Source organism: Buteo buteo, chromosome 24, assembly GCF_964188355.1.
Source record: "Buteo buteo chromosome 24, bButBut1.hap1.1, whole genome shotgun sequence".
NCBI classification, from domain to species: domain Eukaryota; kingdom Metazoa; phylum Chordata; class Aves; order Accipitriformes; family Accipitridae; genus Buteo; species Buteo buteo.
Window position 1 is genome coordinate 23,395,759 of NC_134194.1, and position 22,128 is coordinate 23,417,886.

General features: G+C 51.3%; 2 protein-coding genes across 2 annotated transcripts in view; both read right to left on the reverse strand.

The window, feature by feature from the left end:
* LOC142044564 (membrane-anchored junction protein-like) overlaps positions 1-22,128 on the reverse strand; it is a 340,098-nt gene that overhangs the window by 313,815 nt on the left and 4,155 nt on the right. The window contains 4 exon segments of the mRNA XM_075057153.1: positions 19,307-19,416; positions 20,236-20,276; positions 21,224-21,245; positions 21,247-21,350. Of these exon segments, the coding sequence (XP_074913254.1) occupies positions 19,307-19,416; positions 20,236-20,276; positions 21,224-21,245; positions 21,247-21,350 (277 nt within the window).
* On the reverse strand, positions 5,145-17,407 carry LOC142044523 (electroneutral sodium bicarbonate exchanger 1-like). The gene is made up of 21 exons (XM_075057093.1): positions 17,360-17,407; positions 16,881-17,076; positions 16,027-16,173; positions 15,447-15,570; positions 15,071-15,231; positions 13,871-14,136; positions 13,464-13,621; positions 12,998-13,085; positions 12,346-12,492; positions 12,097-12,188; positions 11,589-11,763; positions 11,319-11,452; positions 10,531-10,776; positions 10,321-10,426; positions 9,225-9,386; positions 8,390-8,503; positions 7,890-8,051; positions 7,020-7,271; positions 6,145-6,213; positions 5,430-5,603; positions 5,145-5,330 (listed from the first exon to the last, which is right to left on the reverse strand). Exons 1-21 carry the CDS (start codon positions 17,405-17,407, stop codon positions 5,145-5,147), a joined length of 3,207 nt encoding a protein of 1,068 aa, XP_074913194.1.

The window sequence follows — 22,128 nt, forward strand, 5'->3', positions numbered from 1 at the left end:
AGGAGGCTCCTTAGCATACGGGGACATTGCTGGAGGCGTAGCAGATGTCCGCGATGGAGAGGTGGCAGAGGAAGAAGTACCTGGGGCTGTGGAGGCAGTAGTCCAGGCAGATACGCAGAAAGACAAGTGTGTTTCCCATCCGAGTGGCAGAGCAGAGGGCAGAGAAAAGGCCAAAGAGGCAGCGCTGCAGGGCTGGGGTGCTGCAGAACCCCAGGAAGACGAATTCTGTGACAGTCTTTTCATTCTGCACGCTGTGCTGGAGGTGAGGCAGCACAAACTGCGACCACGGAGATCTGGAAGCGAAGGAGCAAGGAAAAGGAAAGAAAAAGGAGAGTTTTCCTAAGAATGTTGTGTCCTTTACTCTTTACGCTGCAGCTCCCTTCTCCCTGTTTTTCCCTCTGACTCCAGTGAAAGGTGCGTACTACCCTCCCCACGCTGAGCGACGTACATCTGAATTGCAAGCTCCAATCTCCCTGCAAACTTTGAGCAGTTTGACCAATCTCGCACAACTTTGCTGCCTAGCTTGCCCTTGAAGTCTTTCTTTTCCTGGGTTGGTTTTGGTTTTTTTTTGCAGGGGGTGGGGAGGGGCAGGGTGTGGTGTCGCTGTTGGAGAAGATAAGATGAGGAAGATTGCAGGTGTCGATTAAGGTGAAGCCAGAACAACTTCAAAGCAGCCGTTTTAAATTAAGTCCATATTAAAAGGAATGCACAGTTCACAGAATAATTCCAGTTTTACCATTAAACCAACCAGCATTTCCAAGCCACTGCTGTGTCCTCTTTACCTTGGTGAAATGCATTCCTATTGAATCCTGCAGTTGCTTGAGCCAACTCCCCTATCCCAGCAGGGAGGCTACTGCAGGTCCAGGAAGGTCAGGCAGAACATCACCTTGGTTCCTGCTGTGCAGCTGCTCGCCGTTACCAGTTTCGCAGGGTGCTGGTCAAGGTCCCTGGGCATCCCCTGGCACTTGTCTCCACGCAGCTCTCTGGTCTCCAAGATCTTCCGCCACTTCCAGGATACTTCCTCCAGCCAGGATCTTCACCTTTTCCTTCCTGGGTCCCCTCCTTCTCTTCAAGATCCCTTCTTCTTTCTGGGAACCCTTCTTTTTGCCACCACCTCTTCTTTCTGGAACCCCACGCCCCCAGTGTTCCCAATCTAAGTTGTCTATGGGAGCAGTACAATGCCTGATCAGCCTCCGAATTAAGGCTTCTCTCTCCTAGCTCGTTATTAACTGTAGGATTCGGGACATGCCACTTTTGCTTATTCCAGGTGTTACCCAAATTTACAACCAGCCCACGCTGGCTGCGTGTAGCGAGAAGCAGGCTTCTGCTTGACAGCTCAGAATCCAGTTTCAGACATTCACATGCACAGACCTTGCCACACACGTGCACCCAGTCACGTCTTGCCTGGTAACCTTCACAGTTTGAGCCAGTTTTTTGTCTACGGCCGGGCTTCAGAGGCAGGGCATGGCCACAGAAGCGCATTCCCCCCGTCAGTCTGTGAGGTGAGCAAGGGAGAGTCAATACTTGTCTGGTGAGCCTCATACCCAGACAAGCTGGGCGATCCCTCTCCTGCGACAGCCCTGGGAAAAGCCACAGCAGGGTGCTCCCTTGCCTCTGCCTAGGTCCCTGGGGTTCCCCTGCCTGCCATTGCTCCTTTGTCCTCCTCTGTGTTTGTGGAGATGAACCTTTAACCACACAACCTAACACCTACAACATCGGGAAAAAGAGAGGCTGCAGAGGGTCCAGCGGGGAAGGTCGCCGATGTCAAATGCTCTTTGTGAGAGGCAGCACACCCAGCTCACCTCCTTGCTCCTGAGCTGCTCTATCGGAAGCACTGCGTGCAGGACGCTCTGTTCAACAGGCTGTGTCTGTATCTGACTGCCTTGTCCTCGCTACAGCACCGTGTGCTGGGGGAATGCCACGGAGAGCAAGGAGGACGCTCTTTCCCCAGGAGCAACGGAGGGTGCTCAGCTGAGTGCTGCTGCAGGGGCCACAGTGGGGCAGGCAGGCAGGGAGGGGAAGGCAGGAACGAGGGAGCTGGGAGTCACCGGCCAGTCTGGGAGATGCCCCCCGAGAGGCTCGAGAACCCTGGAAGCACAGGACGAGCTTAGAGGAGGTTCAACGTGAGGCCCTGTGGTTAACCATCCCCTCCAGATCTGGATCTTCTCTGGTTCCCAAGTTACCGTGCAGTTTAACAGCCTGCTGCAGAGATCCTGACTGGGAGATCACTGTACCTCCAGGAGTTGGGGATCCACCTAACAGTTCACCGGAGCGGGTGCAGGTCTGTGCTGCACCGTACGTACGGCGTGGCCTTCAGGCTGTGTCCCTACACATGGCCCTTGGCCGCAGGATAAACGGAGCTGGTTGACTGTGACAGAGGAGCCTCCAGGCAGCTCCTGCTTGGTACCAGCGATTACGCCACCTGCGCGGCCCTGCCGTTATCTAAAGTGCAGCAAGAAGTCCGCGCGTGAACATCCTTTACGCATAGAGTTGTTTTCTTCTAAGAAAAGTTGTATAACACCGTGAATGACCAAAAGGAGGAACTTCTCCACAGGCAGGATCTGTACAGTGTGCCAAGGGAAAATCCATCTGGGGTCTGCCCAATGCTGCATGAACGCAGGGTCCCCAGCATCTGAAGGGACCTAAGATTTACTTGCTACCGAGATGCCTCTTCTTGCTGCCTGTATGCCTTCTTCCTGGCTACGTTGCCTCCCAAGATCTTGCCCACCCCCAGCCTACTGGGGAGGGGGGGAATGTTAGAGAGACAGCCTTGATGCTGTGCCAGCACTGCTCAGCCATGGCCAAAACACTGCTGTGTTATCAACAGCTTTCTAGCTACCAGTACAGAGCACAGCACTACGAGGGCTGCTATGGGGTAAAAGAACTCCAACTCAGCCAGACCCAATACAGAAGGAAAGTGGAGGAACAACAGAGGGGGCAGCCCAGGGACACAGAGCCCCCCCCAGGTCTCATCTGGCCGCTCCTGTGACCATACGGTGTACTCAAAATCAAATACCTGAAGTGCTCCCTTAGATGCAGTGTACAGCCAGGGGACAAGAAGGTGGCAGTTCTGCATTTTGCAGCTCCCAGGCTGATGGCAGAGCCAAAGCAAAAAAACCAAAACCAAAACCAAACCAAGCAAGAGAGGTAAAACTGAAGCGCAGGGAGCAAATGCTTCTCTTTCACCTTAGGCCAACTGCTCGGACGCTCTCTATGCTGCCCTGCCACAGAGGGCATCCCTCTCGTACCAGTAAGAGACAGAAGAGTGAATTAAAGCCAGGACCCCAAACCAGACCAAAAACCCGGTCGTGATGAAGAAGAAAGTGGAGAATGCATCAAATATAACAGAAAATTATTTTGGACATTCCCAGTTTACATTTGGAAAAAAGAGGAAAAAAAAAAAGCGGAGGAATTAGGTATTAAAAGAAGAGCACTGAATGATAAAGCAGTAGCAGTCCCTCTACCACTACAAACCCACACCCCCACACGCACACGTACGCACACAGACTTAACACCACCAAACTCCCATTGACTGTGACGTTCACCTCAGCTTGCTGGTCTAGAGACACTGAATGCCTGAAGCACACCAAGGATAACTGAAAACATCTGCATGGCTTTAATGGGAATCCTCCAACTGAAACAAAGCGCTTTCTCCCTCTGTCTGCGTTGGCACATCCCCGAGTCACGCTCTCGCTCCTCTCCTTCCAAGTCAAGATTCCTAAACGTGAAAAGCAGGAGTGGGGAAAGGCAAAGGGAAGAGAAAAAGAGGGAGAGCATCATCAGTGGAAGACCTGCCAGCTGCTGCTGATTCAGCCCTGTTTGGGGGACCACCCCAGCAGAGAGGAGCTGGTTTGCATGCCACGGTCCTCACTGCCTGTTCCCAGGGACAGGCTGTTTGCTCAGCCTTGCCGGCCAAAGCGTGGGAAAAGCGTAGGCGTGCACCGTCGCTTGCAGAGGAGCACGGACACGTTCGTGTGCAATCCTTTACCTTTTTCCTCCCTGGATTCAAAGGGTTTCTGTCTTCAAAGTGAGAGCCTTCCATACGGTCGTTTGTGACATTTCATCCAGGATAATAATCTCAGAAGGATCAGTCCTGCAATAAATATTTTACACAGCAATCTGTGATTATGGGAACTGATGCCACCAAGGGCATTAGCATCAGCAAGAGGAACAGCGGAGCCCCGAGAATCAAAGCTGCGCATAAGCATGGGAGGTTTTGCTGGATGAGGAGTTTTGGGAGGCAAGCTGGGGAGCTGCAGAGCAACAGCTCTGTGCAAAGGCTCTTGCTGGGGTTTAGCCCTGGTCCGGGTTCCTAAGCCACTGCTGGTACAGATCACGCCTGCAACTCCTCATGTGTAAGTATGAGGAACTCCAGCTACCGTAAAGGCGCTGATGATGCAAGGTTTGGGGGTCAAACGCGAGTGCTGCAGCCACTCTGCTTGGGGTCAGAGCCCTGCGATCACCTCCTGCAGCCCTGCCCCCGAATTTGATTTTCCCACCAAGCTGCCTGCTGGTTTCTGTGGGATGCCCCACAAAGAGGCAAGTGGAGAAAACTCTGCCAAACCCCTTCAAGCTAATCTTGCCGGGGGTCCTGGCGCTTGGTGGGGCTTTACCTGTCACTGCCTTGCTTTGGGATATCCATGTCACTGGTCTTCCCCACGTTCAGCTGAACTGAACTTGCAGCAGCAGCAGCTTCCATCGCCCTCCTGGACTCCTGAGGTAAAAAAGGGACAAATCACGTTCTCTGTCTTTGGTCAAAGTGGAGATAAGCTGAATGCCCAGCACAAACTTAGCAGTCTGCCCTCCCCTTCTGCCCCTTGGCAGCTATAGGTATTAGTGCAGCAGGGTAGAAACCGTTCACTCCAAAGGTTTTGGGGCAGGGGGACTGGGTGTTCAAAACACGATTATGAGCAAATCTTGCCAGCAGCAGCAGCAGCACCTTCTAATAATAATCATCGTAATGATAATGACCTTTGTGAAAAACGACTCGTTTTAAAAATTACACCTGTATTCAAGCGTTCAGCTCACTGCTACTTGAGGAAACAAAGGTTACAACGTGGGATCCAGGCTATTGGGATCTATTTCGATTGAGTGCTGATCTTCCCCCAACGTTTCCAGACAAGCTGTAAGAGAAACAGGCAACCTCACAGCCCGACGGAGATGTCCAGCCCCGAGGACCCAGCAAGCCTTACCTCTTCTTCTTCTCTGGCTTCATTTCTGGCATCGTCCAACTTCTTCTTCCTTTCTGGCACAAGGTCATCCAGAAAGCTGAGCTCGCGCTTTGAGAAGCAGAAATCCATCGCTTTCCGGACAAAGACGAGAGCCAAAACCTTCACGAATAAGAGGGAAGATGCGGTGAGCTCAGAGACGATGCCACCTCTCACTCCAACGCTGCAAACACCCCGCTGCTGAGCGGCGGCAGCTCTTACCATCATGGGAAAGATGATGGCGGCACGGGACACCTTGATGGTCCAGAGCAGGACGAGGCAGGTCAGCTGGATCACCGTGAACAAATGCACCTTTTGCAAGGGCACGTGCCGCAGGTAGATGAAATCCGGCTGGTGTTTCGCTGGCATCCAAAACAGCTTCAAGCGATCAAAGAACTGCAAAATAAAAGGGAAAGGTTGCCGCCTTGGGACTGCGGCAAGTTCTGGCCCTCTCGAGACGTGGAGGCGGTTTGCAGCATCTCGCTTGCCGTCAGAAATCCTGGATCCCACCGCGTTCCTCCTGGGAGCAGCACCCATTTTCCCTTCGCTCCATCTATCAACCGGCTTGCCCCTGAGAGCTGCCCACCAAACGGCAACTATTCCGTGCCATTCCATTATTAGCATTTCTCGGCCCACTGAATCCCCCAGCGAGGATTTCCACCAGTGGCAGAAACTGCCTTCCCTTTGCACTGAATTCCCCCGCTTTCACGTAACCAAACACTGACCTGCCCTAAACCCTGAAACAGAGAGCGCTGAACTTGCCTGGTCCTCCCAGCCCTATATACCTCCTGTGCCTCCACCAATCTTTTTCTTACACAAAAGAGTTTCATTGCTTGCTCTGCAAGAAGTTTTTCCCATGCCACTGCTTTTTTCCCTGCTGCTACGGAGACAAAATACCAGGGAGACGACATGCTGCACGCTGTAAAAGAGTCCGTACCTGAATTCCTCTGAGCGACGACACACCCATGTAGAGAAAGACGCCATAGAGCACAGGCATTGGTATAAACTGGGGGGGAAAAGAGAAAAAAAAAAAAGAATGCAATCGTTTCTTTTTCCATATTGCATTTTCAGTATTACCACCCTCTTCCACAGGCACTGCCTAAAATTGCTTGAAGCCTTCCAGCTTCCATTCAGGCTTACAGATGGGTCAGGTTTTAACCATTAAAGATTTTGTGCGCACGAGTGAGCTAAGGCTCTGCTTTAGGCTGAACTTTGGAGTTACCTCTCCTCAGAATACTCCTATTTTCCAGAAAGGTTGGAGGAAAATAGGCGATTTCACCCGTGCTACCCTATGCCGCATTCTGTGGCGGTAGAAAAACACTTCTGCCTAATCTTGGGGCAACAGGCAAAGGCCACAGGCCTCCTTTTAGCCTAGAGACGAGATTACTTTGTGGGAGGAATGTGCAAGGAAGCCCACGGGGATGACCTCAGTGTGTTTAGCTCCTGGGAACAGCTGCTCCAGGGCATTTGGGGAGCAAATTGCAGCCAGTAAAGGGCTGCCTGTTTGAAAGAGAGCAGACGTGCTGGTCTGAATATGCTCAGCTGTAACCCATAAACATGGGCGGGCCTGAAAGACACCTGAAAATTCAAGCAGTTGCATTGCTCGCTTGCCTCGAGCACACCAAACGGGGGCCCGAAGGGCTGCAAAGCCTAACCGAGGCTGGTTCCCACCGTGGGTCAAGCCCCAAGGGTTGGGATCACCCCCTCCTCCTCCGCTCCACAACTAACTACTCAGGCCTGCAGAGAGGGGACTGTTTTTCTGTAACCTCCAACAAGCTCGCGGTTGTCGGGTGGTTTGCATTTTCCTCTCACCTTTAACACGGAAGTGAAGAAGACGGAGCAGCCCATGAGCCCAAAGATCAGCAAGCCAGTGACTCTCTGCTCTCGTATCCCCAGAAACTTGGGTTGTTCTCCTGGAGCTGAGCAGTCAGACTCTACTTTGAGGCTATTCACGTGGGTGATGGACAGGACGGTCGCAGCCACAAACCAGGGCAGCCCCATCACCGAGCACACCCCCAGCATCACGGCCACCACGAAAAGGTCCAGGTGGTACCCGCATCCTTTCTGCAGGCAGGAAAACAAGAAACAGAGCATCCCATAGCACAAGAGCAAGGATAACGTCGCAAGTCAGACTCAAACCCTGCTCGAGCACAGGTCAACTTCTTCAGAATTTAAAACAAGAAATGGAAGCAAGTAAGGGTGTACGCAGGCTTTGCACAAGCACCTGGCATGAAAATCTGGCAGGAGTTCAGACACAAGGGATATGGGGAGCTTGTGCGATACATACTTCTCCAAAAAAACCCCACCCACAACCCAAAACCACCAAACCGTTTTTTTCACTCACACAGAAAATTCTACCACTTGCGAGGAAGGTGTGACTCTGAGTTATCCCTGGCAGCGCATCAAAACAATGCATTCCCCGCACCTGCTGCCGCTGCCGTTTCAAAACAAAAACGCGCTTCCATATTGCTCCAAGATTAATTTGCTCCTCCAAAAGGTTGCTCATCTGAACTGCCCTGTCACTTGCTCCCTGCATCATCGTTAATCCAGGAGAGCATCCTGCCACGCAGCCTGACCTTGTCCCAAACCAATGCCTTCAGAAAGCATCGGCAATAAGAGCTTCTCCCCAGACCTGCAGCCCAGAAGGGGCTGGGGCCGGGGTCATCTCTCGCAGGCCCTTACCTTCAGCTTGTGCTCCTTCCTGTTCACAATAACGGCACTGATCTGCTGGTCCATGAATATCAAGATGGTGCAGAGCAGAGCTGGGACGAGCGCAGCCAACACCGTCCACCAAGGGTTGGGTCCTATGGGGTTGATGAACCACCCGCGGTCGTCTCTGGTAGGCTGCAACAAAGCCCACACATCAGCATCGTCTCCCAGCCCAGGCACTCCACTGGCTTTCCTTTTCCCCTCCCTCCCTGTGTCAGAGCACCTCCCAGCCCTGGCTTCATGTCCCCCTCTCCCGTGGGCTTCAGCAGTGCCAGTCTCCTCTTTGCAAGCACCTCTAGGTACTTCTCCTGCAGGTATCTAGTTTTGGGGCCATCTTCTCGTTGCCAGGAGGAAGCAAGGCACTTGGAGGTGGAAGAGGAGATGGTCACACCACCAGCATCTCCTCCAGACTCAGCCCTGCCCTGCCCCGGCATCACCTTGTGGCACCCCCACGTGCCAAAACACCCCATTACCTTGAACGTGTGGGGGACCTGGAGCTTTGGCGATGGGATCCCAACCACAAAGTCAAGGAGCACCATGATGGCGATGGTGAGGAAAACAGCAAAGTCGCTCACCGTGGACCGTACCTGGGGCGAGAAACCAGAGGTGAAAGGGGCATGGCAAACAGGGCCGTAACGTGAGATGCAAGAGTTGCGGACATCCACAACATTCAGGCTGGTTAACCAAATCCCACCACCCCTCTGAGCACATGCAGCCTGATCCCTTGCTTAGATACTGTTGCTGTGTTTGTCCCCGTGAGATCTGGCGTCAGATAATAAAAAAAGCTTAATTAGGCGGACAAGGGTTGGTTTAAGTCAAAACCTAAAAATAATAATATTAAAAATAAGAAAAGAGATGTCTGCCACTACAGCTACACTCACAGCTACAACGGCAACAAGGCACTGAGGCATCCTTTAGTCCTCAAAAGGAACCTCCTCATTCGAATCTACTTTCCGCTCGAGCACATAATGCGCAGAAGGTAGGGAAAAAAAACCACAACCCCAACCCCCAAAACTTTGGGAAACCTGACTTCCTACTACCTGAGGAGGGGGAAAAAAAAAAAAATTAAAAAAAATCAAACCCCAAAAATCTTCAATCTGGGGCAGATCGCGAGGCAGGTGGGAAATGCTACGATGATTTTGCACTCACGGAAATGAGTGCGGGACATCCAAGCTCTTGGAGAGCTTGGCCTGCAAGGCCAACGTTTCCCAGCTTGACCATGGCGGGGCTAATACTGCTTAGTGCTCCAGGAAAGCCATTTTGGGAAACGAGTGTGGAGATGGACGCTGGCCACCATCTTCTACTTACTCTGGTTGGAAAGTAGCGGCTGGTTTTAAACTTCTTCAAGAAGCTTGACAGGGCAAAGGTGGCGAAGAAGAGGATGCAGCACCAGAGGAACACATCAGGCGTGTAGGGGCCGTCGCGTCCACAGGCAGGTCCTTGAAACTCCCCACGCAAATGCCGACATTCCTGGAGAAACAGAGCGTCAGGACACAAAGGCAGTGCACGTGCGGCAGGGAAACCTCGCGTAGCTAGGGGGTTTTGAGGATCTTGGTCCAAGATCCACGACCCTCTAACTGCTCCTGCCAATGGAGATTTATATGTAATGAGCAGCAGCAGCTGAACAAGTGACACATCGAACTATAGAGCGGAGAAACGAGATGTGAGGGGACACCATACCACGCACCCTCGGCACATCCTCTGCCTGCCATTCGAGCAATCGTGGCTAAAGAAGACACCAGAGGGGAAGGAAACACTGGAAACTCTTGGGGAGAGAGAGAGAGGGAAGAGGGAAGGAGGGCTAAAGACAACCATGGTAGGAAAGGAGGAGAAGAGACAAATCGTCCCTTCCCAGGGGAGGGCTCGCAGAACCTGGCCAAGAGGGGATGAAGGCCACCATAAGAGCCTGCCGCCCTAGGCCCGGGCTCTGCTTCCAGCAACAACAGCCTGAGAGGCTGCTCAGACATGCAAATTTATGCATGTACCTACAGACAGCACTGAACGAGAAAGCAAGGCCCAGAGTTACTAGGAACCCATTAAGGAGGCCAATTACTACCTTTCAAGCATGAACTTAAGTCCTACCTACAACTTCTACAATAATCAAACCACCCACTACTTAACCTTCCTCCCAGTCAGAAATACTGTCCGGCAACAGGCTTGAGGGGGACACTTGCTACCTACCCACAACGCTGGGGACCAGGTAGACTGGGACAAGGTGGACTCTCCTCCCGAGGACCAAGCGGTTTTAACAAACCACACGCTAGATTTAAGCAAGGACTTTTCCGAGCAGCACTAGCACAGTTTGAAGCCCATCATTCCCTGAAGGGCTCTGACTTTTGCACCATGCAAATGCCCCTGGACCCCGTGGCCGCGGCGCGAGGAAGCAGTGGCTCGGGGCACTTACGGTCACCGTGAGGTTTTCCCAGGCGATGCCAGACACGTTGATCCCGTTGCTCGCCCAGAAACGCAGCGTTTCGTTGCTGGGATGGGTCGGTGCCTCACACTTACAGCTGGGAGGAGAGAAGCCAAGACAGGGGTAAGGGAAAGGCGATGGAGGTGCAGCCCGCAGATCCTGCCAAGGGGCAGAAGCTTTCTCAGGGGGAAAAAAACCCACTAGTAGCTGGTGAGGAAGTCCAGCTTGCTGTGCATGTGCACAGGGTAGGTGTCTCGCAGGTGACTCAGCTTCTCCAGAGCCTCGTAGATGAAGATGATGCAGATGAGGGAGGCAAAGGCTTCTTCCGTGAAGCGGGTGACGTAGCACACCAAACAGCTGGCATCGGTGGCCACCAGCACTATGCACAAGAAGGCGGTCCACAGCCCAATGCACGCCCGCAGAGACAGATAGGAGAGCGTGTACTCCCTGGGAAAGCAAAATGAAACAAAGGCTGCAAAGGCCAGCAAGAGGCCCTGAGACATGCCTGCCTTCGGGGAAAACAGGGAGCAATTCTGGAGCGTGTCAAGGCTGCGGATGGGAAATGCAGTTTCCATGTACTACTACAGAGAGCCTCGGGGCTGTGGTGCAGGGTGTAGACCCACAGGAGGAGAGGCCAATTATTTAGTTACCACTGTTGAACAAGGATCTTGTGTTAACACCTTGGAGGCTGCTTGAGGTCAGGTCCCTCTTGGGCCAGGTGGTGTTCTCCCACATCACCCTGATGCCCTGACACTGAAACCAGCTGGGTTTGCACCCAGTCACCTGCTGCCAGCAAGCTGGGGCTTAATGATAAACCTTATGGCAATAAGGGTGGTTTATCTCCCATCAAAGCCATAGCAACAAAAGGACTGTCACTAAAATCTAGCAACTACCCCTAAGAAACAGAAAAGCAAAGCAAAGCATCTTTTCTCCATCACTGCCCCCTTCTGAAGGCTCTCGCAGCACCCAGCTGCGGCAGCCAGCCTTACTTGCAGAATTTGTAGAGGATCTTCTCAAACACGAGGACGGGTCCGGTGCTGCCGAGGATGGTGAGAGGTTGGCCGGCAAAGAGGCAATACACCACGCCGGCCATGGACGCGCCCAGCAGCGACTCCATGGCACTCTGTCCAGGGAAGAGAGGCAGCCGTGAGTAAATAAATCGTTAGGGAGAAACAAAAACCAAAGCCGATTCACTGCAGCGAGGACTTTGGCCTGACTTTTATCCTCCCCCATGCCCCCCAACAGAGAGAGGTGCTCACTATCTGGCCATTGGTCGCCTCCCCCAGCAGTCCCCCAAAGGTGATGACAGGGGACATGCAGGCACAGTAGAGGAAGAGGAAGGACGCCAGGCACTGCAGGCTCAGACCATCCCGGAAGTCGCTCCAGAACCACGGGGCTTTCTGCTTCACGTCCAGGGTCAAACCTCCAAAGAGCCTGCAGGAAGGAAAAAGAAGAGAGTCTGTTCTCTTGGAGGAACACGGTGACTTTGCTTTGCTGCAGAAGGGCAATCAGAAGCACGGAGTCACTTTCGTGGCTAAAAAGAAGCACTCTCCTTCCTCCCAAATCAAGGAAACCTGCGTGCAATGGTGATGGCTGGGGCTGAGCCCAGCTGCCCAGATCTCCCCCCTGCCCAGCCCAGGGGACCAAGCTGGCAATGCGGAGCCCCTTCGTTGAACCAGCTAACCCCAAAGACCTGCTAGAAGGGAGGGTGCATGCTCAGATTTGAGAAGCAAACAGAAAAAAAACCCAAACTATTAAAGCTCCCACCTTCCCGTCCGCTGCAGTTCAGGGCCACTGTGTTTCTCCAGCGTGCTGTCAGAAGCACTGTCGTCAAGAGCTCCTGGCATCTTCCTTTTTTCCTGTTAAAATGGAAGTAAGATAAAGCTATGGACTTGTAACCGCTGGCTTGTTTTGCTTCTGGTCTGGCTCTGTGACTGTGTCAGAGTGGGACCTTGTGAATTTGGGCCCCTGAACAGCATCCCCAGCCATCCCGCCCATCCCCCTCGCGCCTCCCACCTGCGAAGGGACGTTTTTCGGGGGCTCGATTCGGATCGATGGATCCCACTCTCCTGGCGGCAAGACCGTGACCTGATCCAGAAACTCGTCGATGCCAGCCACGAGGTCAGACCCGTTCTTGGCTTTATAGGCAACGTCACGGAAAACCTGCCAATGGAAGACAACCTGGTGAGAGGACAACCCAGCTCGGAGGTCCTAACCAGTGCAATAAGCTCTTGGCTAAACGCAAGGCTTTTTCCCCAAAATTTCCTGCTGGAAAGGGCAGGAAATATTCCCCCAAAAGGAAAAATCTGTGCATCAGGGCATTTGTAATCATCTCCCCCACGAGGCCCCCGTCCCCCATGGCACACCATACCCTTCTGCTTAAAGAGCAAGAGAAGTTTGACTGGCCCTGGCAATGCCACCACTGGGGACAGCGTGCTGGGGACCCCGGCAAGAAGGATGAGGTGCAGGATGCACCCCGGGTGGGATTTCAGCCTCCAGGATGTGGGGTGATGCAAATCTGCGTGTTCGCTTCGGGGTGAGAAAGAGGGCTGGGCTATTTGGAGAGCTGCGGGCAGCTGGGACAGCAAATCCTCTTCCTCACTACTTCAGAGACAGGGAGAGCTGAAGAAAGGCAAAAATGACCCGGAGCTATCTCATCTTGTTGCACCTCATCTGTCATGATAGTGGCCATGGACCTGCCGATCTCATGGTACTGATGGGCTTTTCCTTCTGGTCCAAGCAAAACAAACAGGAACCTGGGCAAGAAAAACAAAATGAGAGAGAGAAGAAGGTGTCCTTGCTCCAAGAGCACCCAAGGAAAGCCCTGGCGGCTCCCAGCCCGGAGCGTGGCTCAAGACGGGACACGTAGGCTCAGCGACGCCACGATGAATTTGAAATTCTTCAAAACCGACGGCAAATTTCATTTGGGGGCCAACTTTCATTACAATTGGCCGATGGGTTTAAAAGCTACAGCAGGGAATGGAGAAACGAAGGCGAGGAGATGTGGGTGGGGGAAACGTGCTTGCTCCCCCTCCCACTCGCCTTGTTCCCTTGGGACACCAAACTGATGCCTGCAACTCGATCTTTGGTTGGGTGTCTTTTTTACGGAAAAAATTTGCGCTTCTCATTCGCACCTTGTTGGGATGGGAACTTCCGTCATGCCCGAGAGGAGGACAGCCGGGCTCAGGCGGACAAATGCCATGATGGGCTGGTGAAGGAAATCCAGCTCTCCTACGAGCACGTTGGATGCTTCAGCCCCGGTGGGAATTTTCTTCATGAAGTGCAGCTCCGCCTGGGCACGACAAGCGATTTTCAGGCAATTACCCCAAAAGCAAAGCCCACAGCGCTCTGCAGCACACTCTCCAGCCAAGTTTGCAAGAGCAAATCTGGCCCTAAAGGCGTGAGAAAGCTACGAGTGTCTCACCTTGCTTAAATCCGTTGCTCTGCTCTCAGGGTTCACCCCATCTTTAGCTTCTGCAGCGGTGGGAGAAGGACAAGAGGTGATTGTTTGGGCTGGTAGGAAAAAGAAAGACACTCAGAAAGATGGACGAGGAGCAACTGGGACGCTTCTCCTTTGCCCGGACAAGTCTAATGGGGCCACAGCCCTGCAGAAAGCCTCACCTGGCTTGTAGAGGAGGTGCAGGTCTGACTGCCTCTTGCTCACATCAGCAAACGAGCAGACAGCGGGCAGAAGGTTGGTTGTCTTCTCGTTCTGATGGTGGTGCTTCCTCAAAAGGACTTCTCGAACTTGCGCCCGCACGTGCTCGTCAAACTCCGTGGACTGTTCTTGCTGGGCCAGGATCGTATCTGAGGATGGCAAAGGGAAACAAAGCCATCAGAGCAGAAACCCCAACAAGTCCCGACCCCCAAAGCCCCCAGGGAAGGCTGTGCCACACAGGCTGCACCCTAATGCCGGCTCAGCCTTGCATAGCAAGGCCTTTTAATAATGTTCAGCCTTTGCAGCCAAAACGAGAATTTTCTTCTGCTAAGAAACATGGCATCCAAGTGCTTATTCATCATTCCGCTAAGATAAATATTTCCCATTCTAAATGACGCAATTTTCTTGCCCGACCTGGCCTTTCTGACTCTACACGTTCACCCAAATTATAAGCGATCTATAGCACAGACGTTCCCAGAGCTTCCCGTGCTGATGGAGTGCAATTTGCCGAGCCCAGGGAGAAACGTGCTAAGAACGGCTCCGACTTCTCCAGCCCTTGAAAGGGCTGAATGGAGACCTGCCGCCAGTCAAAGATAACTTCTCCAAAGCGGCTTTTGCAATTAACTTCAAGTATCTTCCCCACAGAAATACACTGCTTGGTCATCGCCAGATAAACTCTGCCTTAAAACTCTTACATGCTGGATCTTAAGGCAAAAGCAAAAAAAAGAATGCGAGGAAACAGCTTGTAAGAAATAGTTCCTTTAAGGAGGTTCAGCTCTTACGCAGACTCTGTATTTCTAAGAGCAGCCTGCTAAGCCCTGACACACGCTCCTTTTTGGCTGCAGAATATTCTCTAGTGGCTTCTCCAACCCCACAAACTGCTTTCAAAAGGACCCCGCATTGGAATAAAAAAACGGTGCGACTGTTGCATGCCCAGTCTACATCCAAAAACAGCTCATGAGAAAAACACAGTGGCACTTCTGGAAAAGGACGTGCCATTGGGGCAGGGTTTGATTTGGGAGTGAAGAGCACCGTGGCGAGCTGAGCTCGGCCGTTCCCGGAGGGATGCAGCGCCCATGGTACCTGCAATCTCTTCGATGCTGTTGGCACAAATGTCCAGCAGCACCGACCCGTTGCTGATGCAGCTCCTCAGCTCGGAGAGGCTGTGCAAGGACAGCGTGCCAACGTAGGGCTTGCTCCAGCGCTCGCCGCCATCTTCCACGTCCTCCTCAAACTTCAGCCACCTGCGGACATCGGGTGCGATCAGCCCCATTGCAAGAAAACAGCCCCAGCTCTGCAACCCCTTTGACAGAGCCACGGGGTGGCAAGAGGAGAAGGCTCCTCGTGCCGCCACCTGCAGCTGCAAAAGCTTCGCATCCTGGAGAGGAGAAAGCAGAGCCCACGGGCGCTGCCGGTGCAGGGACTCCTCTCCCACCGCAGCCAAGCAGCAGGGATTTACCTTGCCGTTTCCTTCCACTCGCCATCTCGGCCCTCTTTTACACAGATCTCATCCAGCTCGGAGAACAAGTGGTGCTCATCCTCCTTGCTCCTGAGAATGAACTGCACCCGCTGGGACGGGGAGCCTGGGGGCAGAAGGCAAAGACCCATCCCGTTACCGCGCCTGAACACAGCTCGTCACGCTCACGTGCAAAGTGGCCATCAGCACCAGTGCAGCCATAAACACTGGGCTGGCCCCTCTCCTCTGCATCTGTCTGGGCTTGCACAGAGCCGTGGAGAAGGAGAAGCATCTAGTCCACCTCTGCATGAGGATGGGCTGCTTTCCTTCCCCACATTGCCATTTTTAAAGCCAGGATCCCTCTAAGGAAGACGAGCCTAAACCCATTATGCATTTAACTGCATTAAAAAAAACACAAACAAAAAAAAACAACAAAAAAAAAGAAAACTTGGGAAAAAGAGGGTGTTGCTCAATACGGCCACTTTCCCTCGGAAGAACAGCAACTCACTCAAACTAGCCACGGGGACCTGCTTGCAGAAGGCCCCAGCGCCCACGTTGCCCCCAGGAGTTTAGCGAATGCCGCGGTGGGACTTACAGTGGTAGCCCTGCTCCATCGGGGCAGAGTCCTTCTCCCGTTCCCCTTCCCGATGCTTCTGGCTGTGGCGTCGGTGATGCCGGTGGCTCTGCCTAACCAGTGGCATCCGCGCGCCCACGTACAGGGTCCGGTGGCCTGCGAAAAAGCAGCGGTTTTTGCAGCACTCTCGGCATTGCGGCAATGGTTGAGGTGGCCGGTGCCTTGCTAAGCCACGGTTATATATCCCAGGAGCAACGCCAGCTTCCCTGAATGTTATTTTCACTGGACCTCCTTTTTTCCAAGCCTATTTTACTCGAGCTTTGCAACAACACAGCAACAACAAGTGTTGGCTCTGGGTCATCTAAAAGTGCCCCCAAAGTATTGGACCTCTTCTCAAATTCCAGCTTCGGCTGGACAACACTCAGACTTGCTCATTAAGCAGCAACACAAGCTAATTATTTTCAAAATCTCTGTATGGCACGAGGCGACAAGAGACGATCAAATCAGTCCCATCGTAATGAACTCCAGAACAAAAAAAGAAAATCACAGCCCCGCGTCTGCAGCCCTGAAATGATTCTCCTGACCTCTCCAAGCCAGGAGCAGCCTCTGCGAGAAAAAAAGCCGTGAATTATCGAGCCCTGTGGCTACAACTCACACCGTGGCCTCCCGGGGGGCTTTTTCCCTCCGTTTAAAAAGCCGTAATAGTAAAAAACGTGACAATAACTGTGCTGCTTCATTGAGAAGCGCGGCACGTTTTGCTGCACATGATGTGACACCCGACAAGGCACACAGGAGAGACTTTGTGCAATGGGAAAACGCGCTGGGCTGGTGGCTCCTCTACCAGGATCTCAGCAGAGACTCACCTTCCAACTCCTCCTCCTCATAGCGAACACTGACAGTGTTGCTCCTTCTTCCCCGGTCAATCACTGCCTCCTCGTCATGTCTCTGTTTAGCAACGACAAGAAGGGAAAAGTTGGGGCTGGGGGTGGAGAGCTCCCTTACGTCCTCCCAGCCATCACCCACCCCTGCGTCCACGCGAGTCCACGAGCCATCACGCCTCTACGTGCCGCCTCCTCCTCCTTCAGGCACAGCCCTAAAACCATGGACTTGTAGGAGGTTTTCCTTCCCATACGCAAATAAAACAGCCCATAACATCACCTCTACTGTATACCACGAGAGTCTGGACGTCTTTAATACAGCAGGAGAGGGATGAGAGTTTCAGACCAAAAAAACCCACCTCCTGCTTTGTTCTTGAGGTTCCTGTCTAAAAAAGTGATTTCCAAACTGGAAAAAAAACAACCCCAACCCACAAAACTGCACTTTTGAGCCCCGGCCGTGCTACCTGTAACTCTTCCAGAAGTGTCATTTTGTAACCCCCGTTTGGGTTCATCCTCACGTCAGTCACTGGGTTTTGGGGACAACTGAACCTCCAGGTCAGTCAGGGGGCCCGATTCCCCAGGGACTGATGGAGTAGCCCTCACAGGAGGAGCTAAGTGGCACCCAGTGTGCACCAACTCCAGAGACACAATAGGGACCATTGTGAAATCACAAGCTATGATGCGGATCCAGGCAGCTACTTAAAGCCATGCACCCCTAGAGCCTTCCCGCTTGGAAAACTTAGTGCCTGGGGAGAAGCCAGCTCTGCTTGGAGCAAAAACTCTCCAGAACAGAGAAACTTCCTGCATGAGAGGTGTCAGGCTCAAAAGTGTGCAGAAGGAAAACCCTTCACAGGCTCGTTCACCCTCCTGAGAAGCAAAGCCCACTAGCAGCATCATGTTTTCTCTCTTTTTCTTTCTAACAGTAGAGCTGAAGCTCTAGCATCCTGAGGATAACAGGAGGCACAAATACGGTAGGGAAAAAGAATATCTTATTGGATCAATGGGTAGATTCAGAAAAAAACCCTGCTACACAGTAGTTTATCCTGGCTGCTAGCTAGAACCGAGAAGACTGTTTTTTCCACCTGGGTCAACAGTTCCGGTGAAACATACTACCCGCCTAGGACAGCTGCATCTGAGGAACAAGAATTAGTTATCTGCAATACAAGGAATAACAATGAGTCATTTAGTGCCATGATATTCATCAGGCTGCACAGAGAAACAAGAGACAAATGCATTTGAATAACCATGTCTTGTGTTACGTTTTAACCACTTAACATTCCGTGAGAAATACCCCAAGAGCTCAAGAAGAAAGAGCAGCAAGGCAGGAGACAGGTGAAAGCCTAGAGCGCCAGCTAGACGGAATGAAAGACCCTTCCAGCAACAACAGCCTGAGAGGCTGCTCAGACATGCAAATTTATGCATGTACCTACAGACAGCACTGAATGAGAAAGCAAGGCCTGGGGGGATCATTTCCCCTCTGCTCAGGGCTGCTGGGGCCAGTCTGTGTGCTCTGTCCAGACTGGGCTCCCCAGGACAAGACTGGGACTCACTGGGGCGAGCCCAGCAAAGGGCCACAAAGGTGACGAAGGGACTGGAGCACTTTTCATATGCGGAGAGGCTGGGAGAGCTGGGACCCTTCAGCCTGGAGAAGGCTCAGGGAGCTCTTATCCATGTACATCTGATGGGAGGGAATGAAGAAGAGGGAACCGGGCTCTTCTCAGCAGCGCCTTCTGGCAGGACAAGAGGCAAAGGGCACAAACTGCAAAACATGAAATTAAAGCTGAACACAAGAAAAACTTTCTGACTGCAACTGTGGTCGAGCACTGCAACCGGTTGCCCACAGAAGTTGTGGTGTCTCCACCCTTGGAGTCCACTCAAAACCTGAGGGGACACGTCCTGGGCAACCTGCTCTGGGTGACCCTGCTTGAGCAGGAGGGCTTGGACTCGATGATATCAAAGGTCCCGAAAACCTCAACGGTTCTGTGAAAGCCACAGACAGAGATCTCTGCCTCAAGCCGAAAGGCAGCAGTCATCAGCCGACTCAGAGGAGCAGGCTGGGAGGCAGCTAGAAAACTCTTCCCAGTTCCTCCCTTGTCATCCCTGCCTCAGGTGTGCAAGCCAGTGCACCGCTTTGTTGAGCCACCCAGTTCTCATCCCGCTGTGATTCTGCAGGTAACGTTAACACAAAGGAGTGAGAGGGGAAGAGCTTTAGTTAACGGCATGGGAACCTGAAAGCACAGGACAACTTTTCCCCAAACGTGGGCAATGCTGCTTAGATTCTGTCACCTAGGGAAGAGAAGGAAGACGACAAATGGGCCAAAGGGTTACACAGGAATGAAATACGAGGAAGGTGCAAGAGACATCAAAAACATCGATATGTGCCCCAGAAGACTATTTTGTAGTCAACTGACCTGCCCACACCCGACTGTGGGCATGAGGCCTCCGCTCCGACTTCCACTCTTCTCCTCTTCACCATTTCTTCCACTGCAGCACTATCTGACACTTCTTTTCTTCTCTTGACCTTCAAAACATTGCAAACTTGGTATTGATAAAATTTGATTTTGACTTTTCTATTTTAGAACAAAAGTCAGACTTAATATACATCTGTGTTTCGCAACATTGTCCAGGCTTATACAACCAAAACCAAAAAATGACTCAGGAATAAAAGATTAGCTGCCTTATTCAAACAGAAGGTAAGCACTGAGAGGCCATCCAGAGAATTATGCTCAACAGTTTTAAAGAAGAACTACTGCTTCCCAGGACATCCTATTGGCTCCATTTTTAGAGGAGGGCCTAGGAACATCATTAGCAGGAACGTAATGCTAGCAGAGAGAGCGGGATTTCCTCGGGGGGAATTTGGACAGGACACCTTCACTAATTCACTCCATCTTCAGACACTTACCTGTATTGAAAACAAACCCACCCTGAGATCTCACTAAACAACTACTTTCCAAAGAAGCTTAACTTGGTTGTTTTCGACACATGCAGCACTTAGGAAACTACTTCATTATTCAGCACTATTGACCTCATACAGACTCTCACAGCGAAGAAACCATTTGACAGCTCAGCTCAGACTTGGCGAAAACACATTTAACTGAAGCCAGCACGGCTCTCACGTCCTCAGGCAGGACTTCATTCAAAGTCCGCTGGAATTGACAGGAAGGTTTCCCTCAACTTGGATGGTTCTAGGTGAGAATTCACTCCCACCTTACACTGACTGACTGACACCCAGAAACAGGACAACTACAGCATTGCCTAGATATATCTTCTGCTTCTCCAGACTACTTGGAATATCACTTTTTTTTTAAAAAAAACCAACACACAAAAGAGAACCACACACGCAACTTAAAAGCTCATCACTGCCCTTGTTTACTTCTTTACCTGTAACAGAGGTATTGTAAAATCTGGTGAATATTTGGTGACTGGACTTTCTTTAACCAACTTTATAGTACTTTTTTGCATTGCACCACACGTCCTGAGAACAAGATAAATGACTTAGAAACAATGCTGGACTTGCATATGATATCTTGAAACCGAAGAACTGCAAATACAGCTCTTTCAGAATTCCTGGCTGTGAATAACACAAGCCAGTGGGATGGGGACAATTGCTTTGGACTACTTGTCCATTTGATAAGGGAGACCAGAATATCTACTAAGTGCTCACAAGACAGACCAGCAGCAGCCTTTCCCAGGGACCAATCATCAGAACAGGAAACAGTAAGAAAAAAACCTCAGTTTTCACAACAGAGGAGGTTCAATGCAGAGTCCCACAGAGGTCTCAGCTGGGGCCTGAGGCTCTTCAGGGAATTCATAGAAAACCTGGAAAATGAGACACTAGGGAGGTGACAACATTTGCTAATTATACAAAAGACATTATTACCATTATTACTATCATTATTTAGAAAAACAAATGCATTCTTTCTTTAGGAAAACAGAAACAAAGAGCGTGAAATTCAACGTCAACAAATGTAGTCAAGCATAAGGAAGAAAAACACATGTTCCATATATATATGTGCTGGCTCCAGCCTAGTTACCGACATTCAAGAATGAAGGCTGGGAGCCACTGGGCATTGCTTCATAAAAATACTAGCTGAAGAGTCAGCAGTGGGTGAAAAGGCAAAGAGAAATTCCAGACATTTTCAAAAAAAGCAATACAGGACAAAAGAGAACACATTGCTATGCTCTATTTCAAATCCATGGTACAGCCATACCGCACGCAGTTTTGCTCCCTCTCATTCAAAGACACAGTGGAGGAAGGGAAAGGGAAAAGCAAGACATAGATCATAGATGTTTCCAGACATTATCCAAACATAACCATAGTGAATTACCACAAGATACGCCGTGCTGAAATAGAGCCGAGTTCTAGATACATCGTGCAAATGTAGGGATAAGGCACGAGGTGGACATTCTCATGTTTGAATCTCATCTTCGATACTTTCTCCCATTTACTGACATCTGAGAACAACAATAAGACTTAAGAACATAGCACTAACATTTCAAAGGAGCAGGAGTCCTCTTGTAAAGCTTCAAAAGTCATACCACACTGAACGTATATGCAGAAGGGAGCACCTACAATCTGTCCGTATGAACTTGGTGAAAAAGCGCTAGTAACACATTACAAGAAACACTCACCCAGGTGACACTCTCCCATCAGTTGCTTGCATTAATAGCATTGTGTTTCCTTAACTGTATCTGGCTTCAGTCCTGACATCTTCCCGCAAGAAACAACATGCCAGGCGCTCCCAACCCTGTGAATAAAACCTCATCAGCTTTCCTAACTAAAAAGTAATTTTTTTAAAAACTGAAAAGGACTAGGATTCACAGGAGTAGCGTCATTACATTCACTTCACAGTTCAAAATGGGAGGACAAAAGATAATTGACATGACAAACGCCACAGTTACAGACGTTCCTTCCTGGGGGTGCAGTTCGCACACCTAGGAGCTCATGCGTGCAAGAATGGGTGACGCCAGGCAGCAGTCTCCTTACGTGCCTCTGATCTCAGGAAGAAACAGGTAACATGAATACTTTTACTCCATTTGCTAGCAGAAACTAACATCCTGAGGACCAGAGATGGAGCCCAAGATTTGCCTAGATGAAACGCTGACGCAATCAGTTCCTTTAAGGGATGAAATTGTTCGTTTGAGTTTGGCTTCAAGGACTCCCACAGCTGGTGATTAACTAAGAGGTATGCTACAGCGAGGAGCCCGACACACAGATTGCAGGACAACTCAT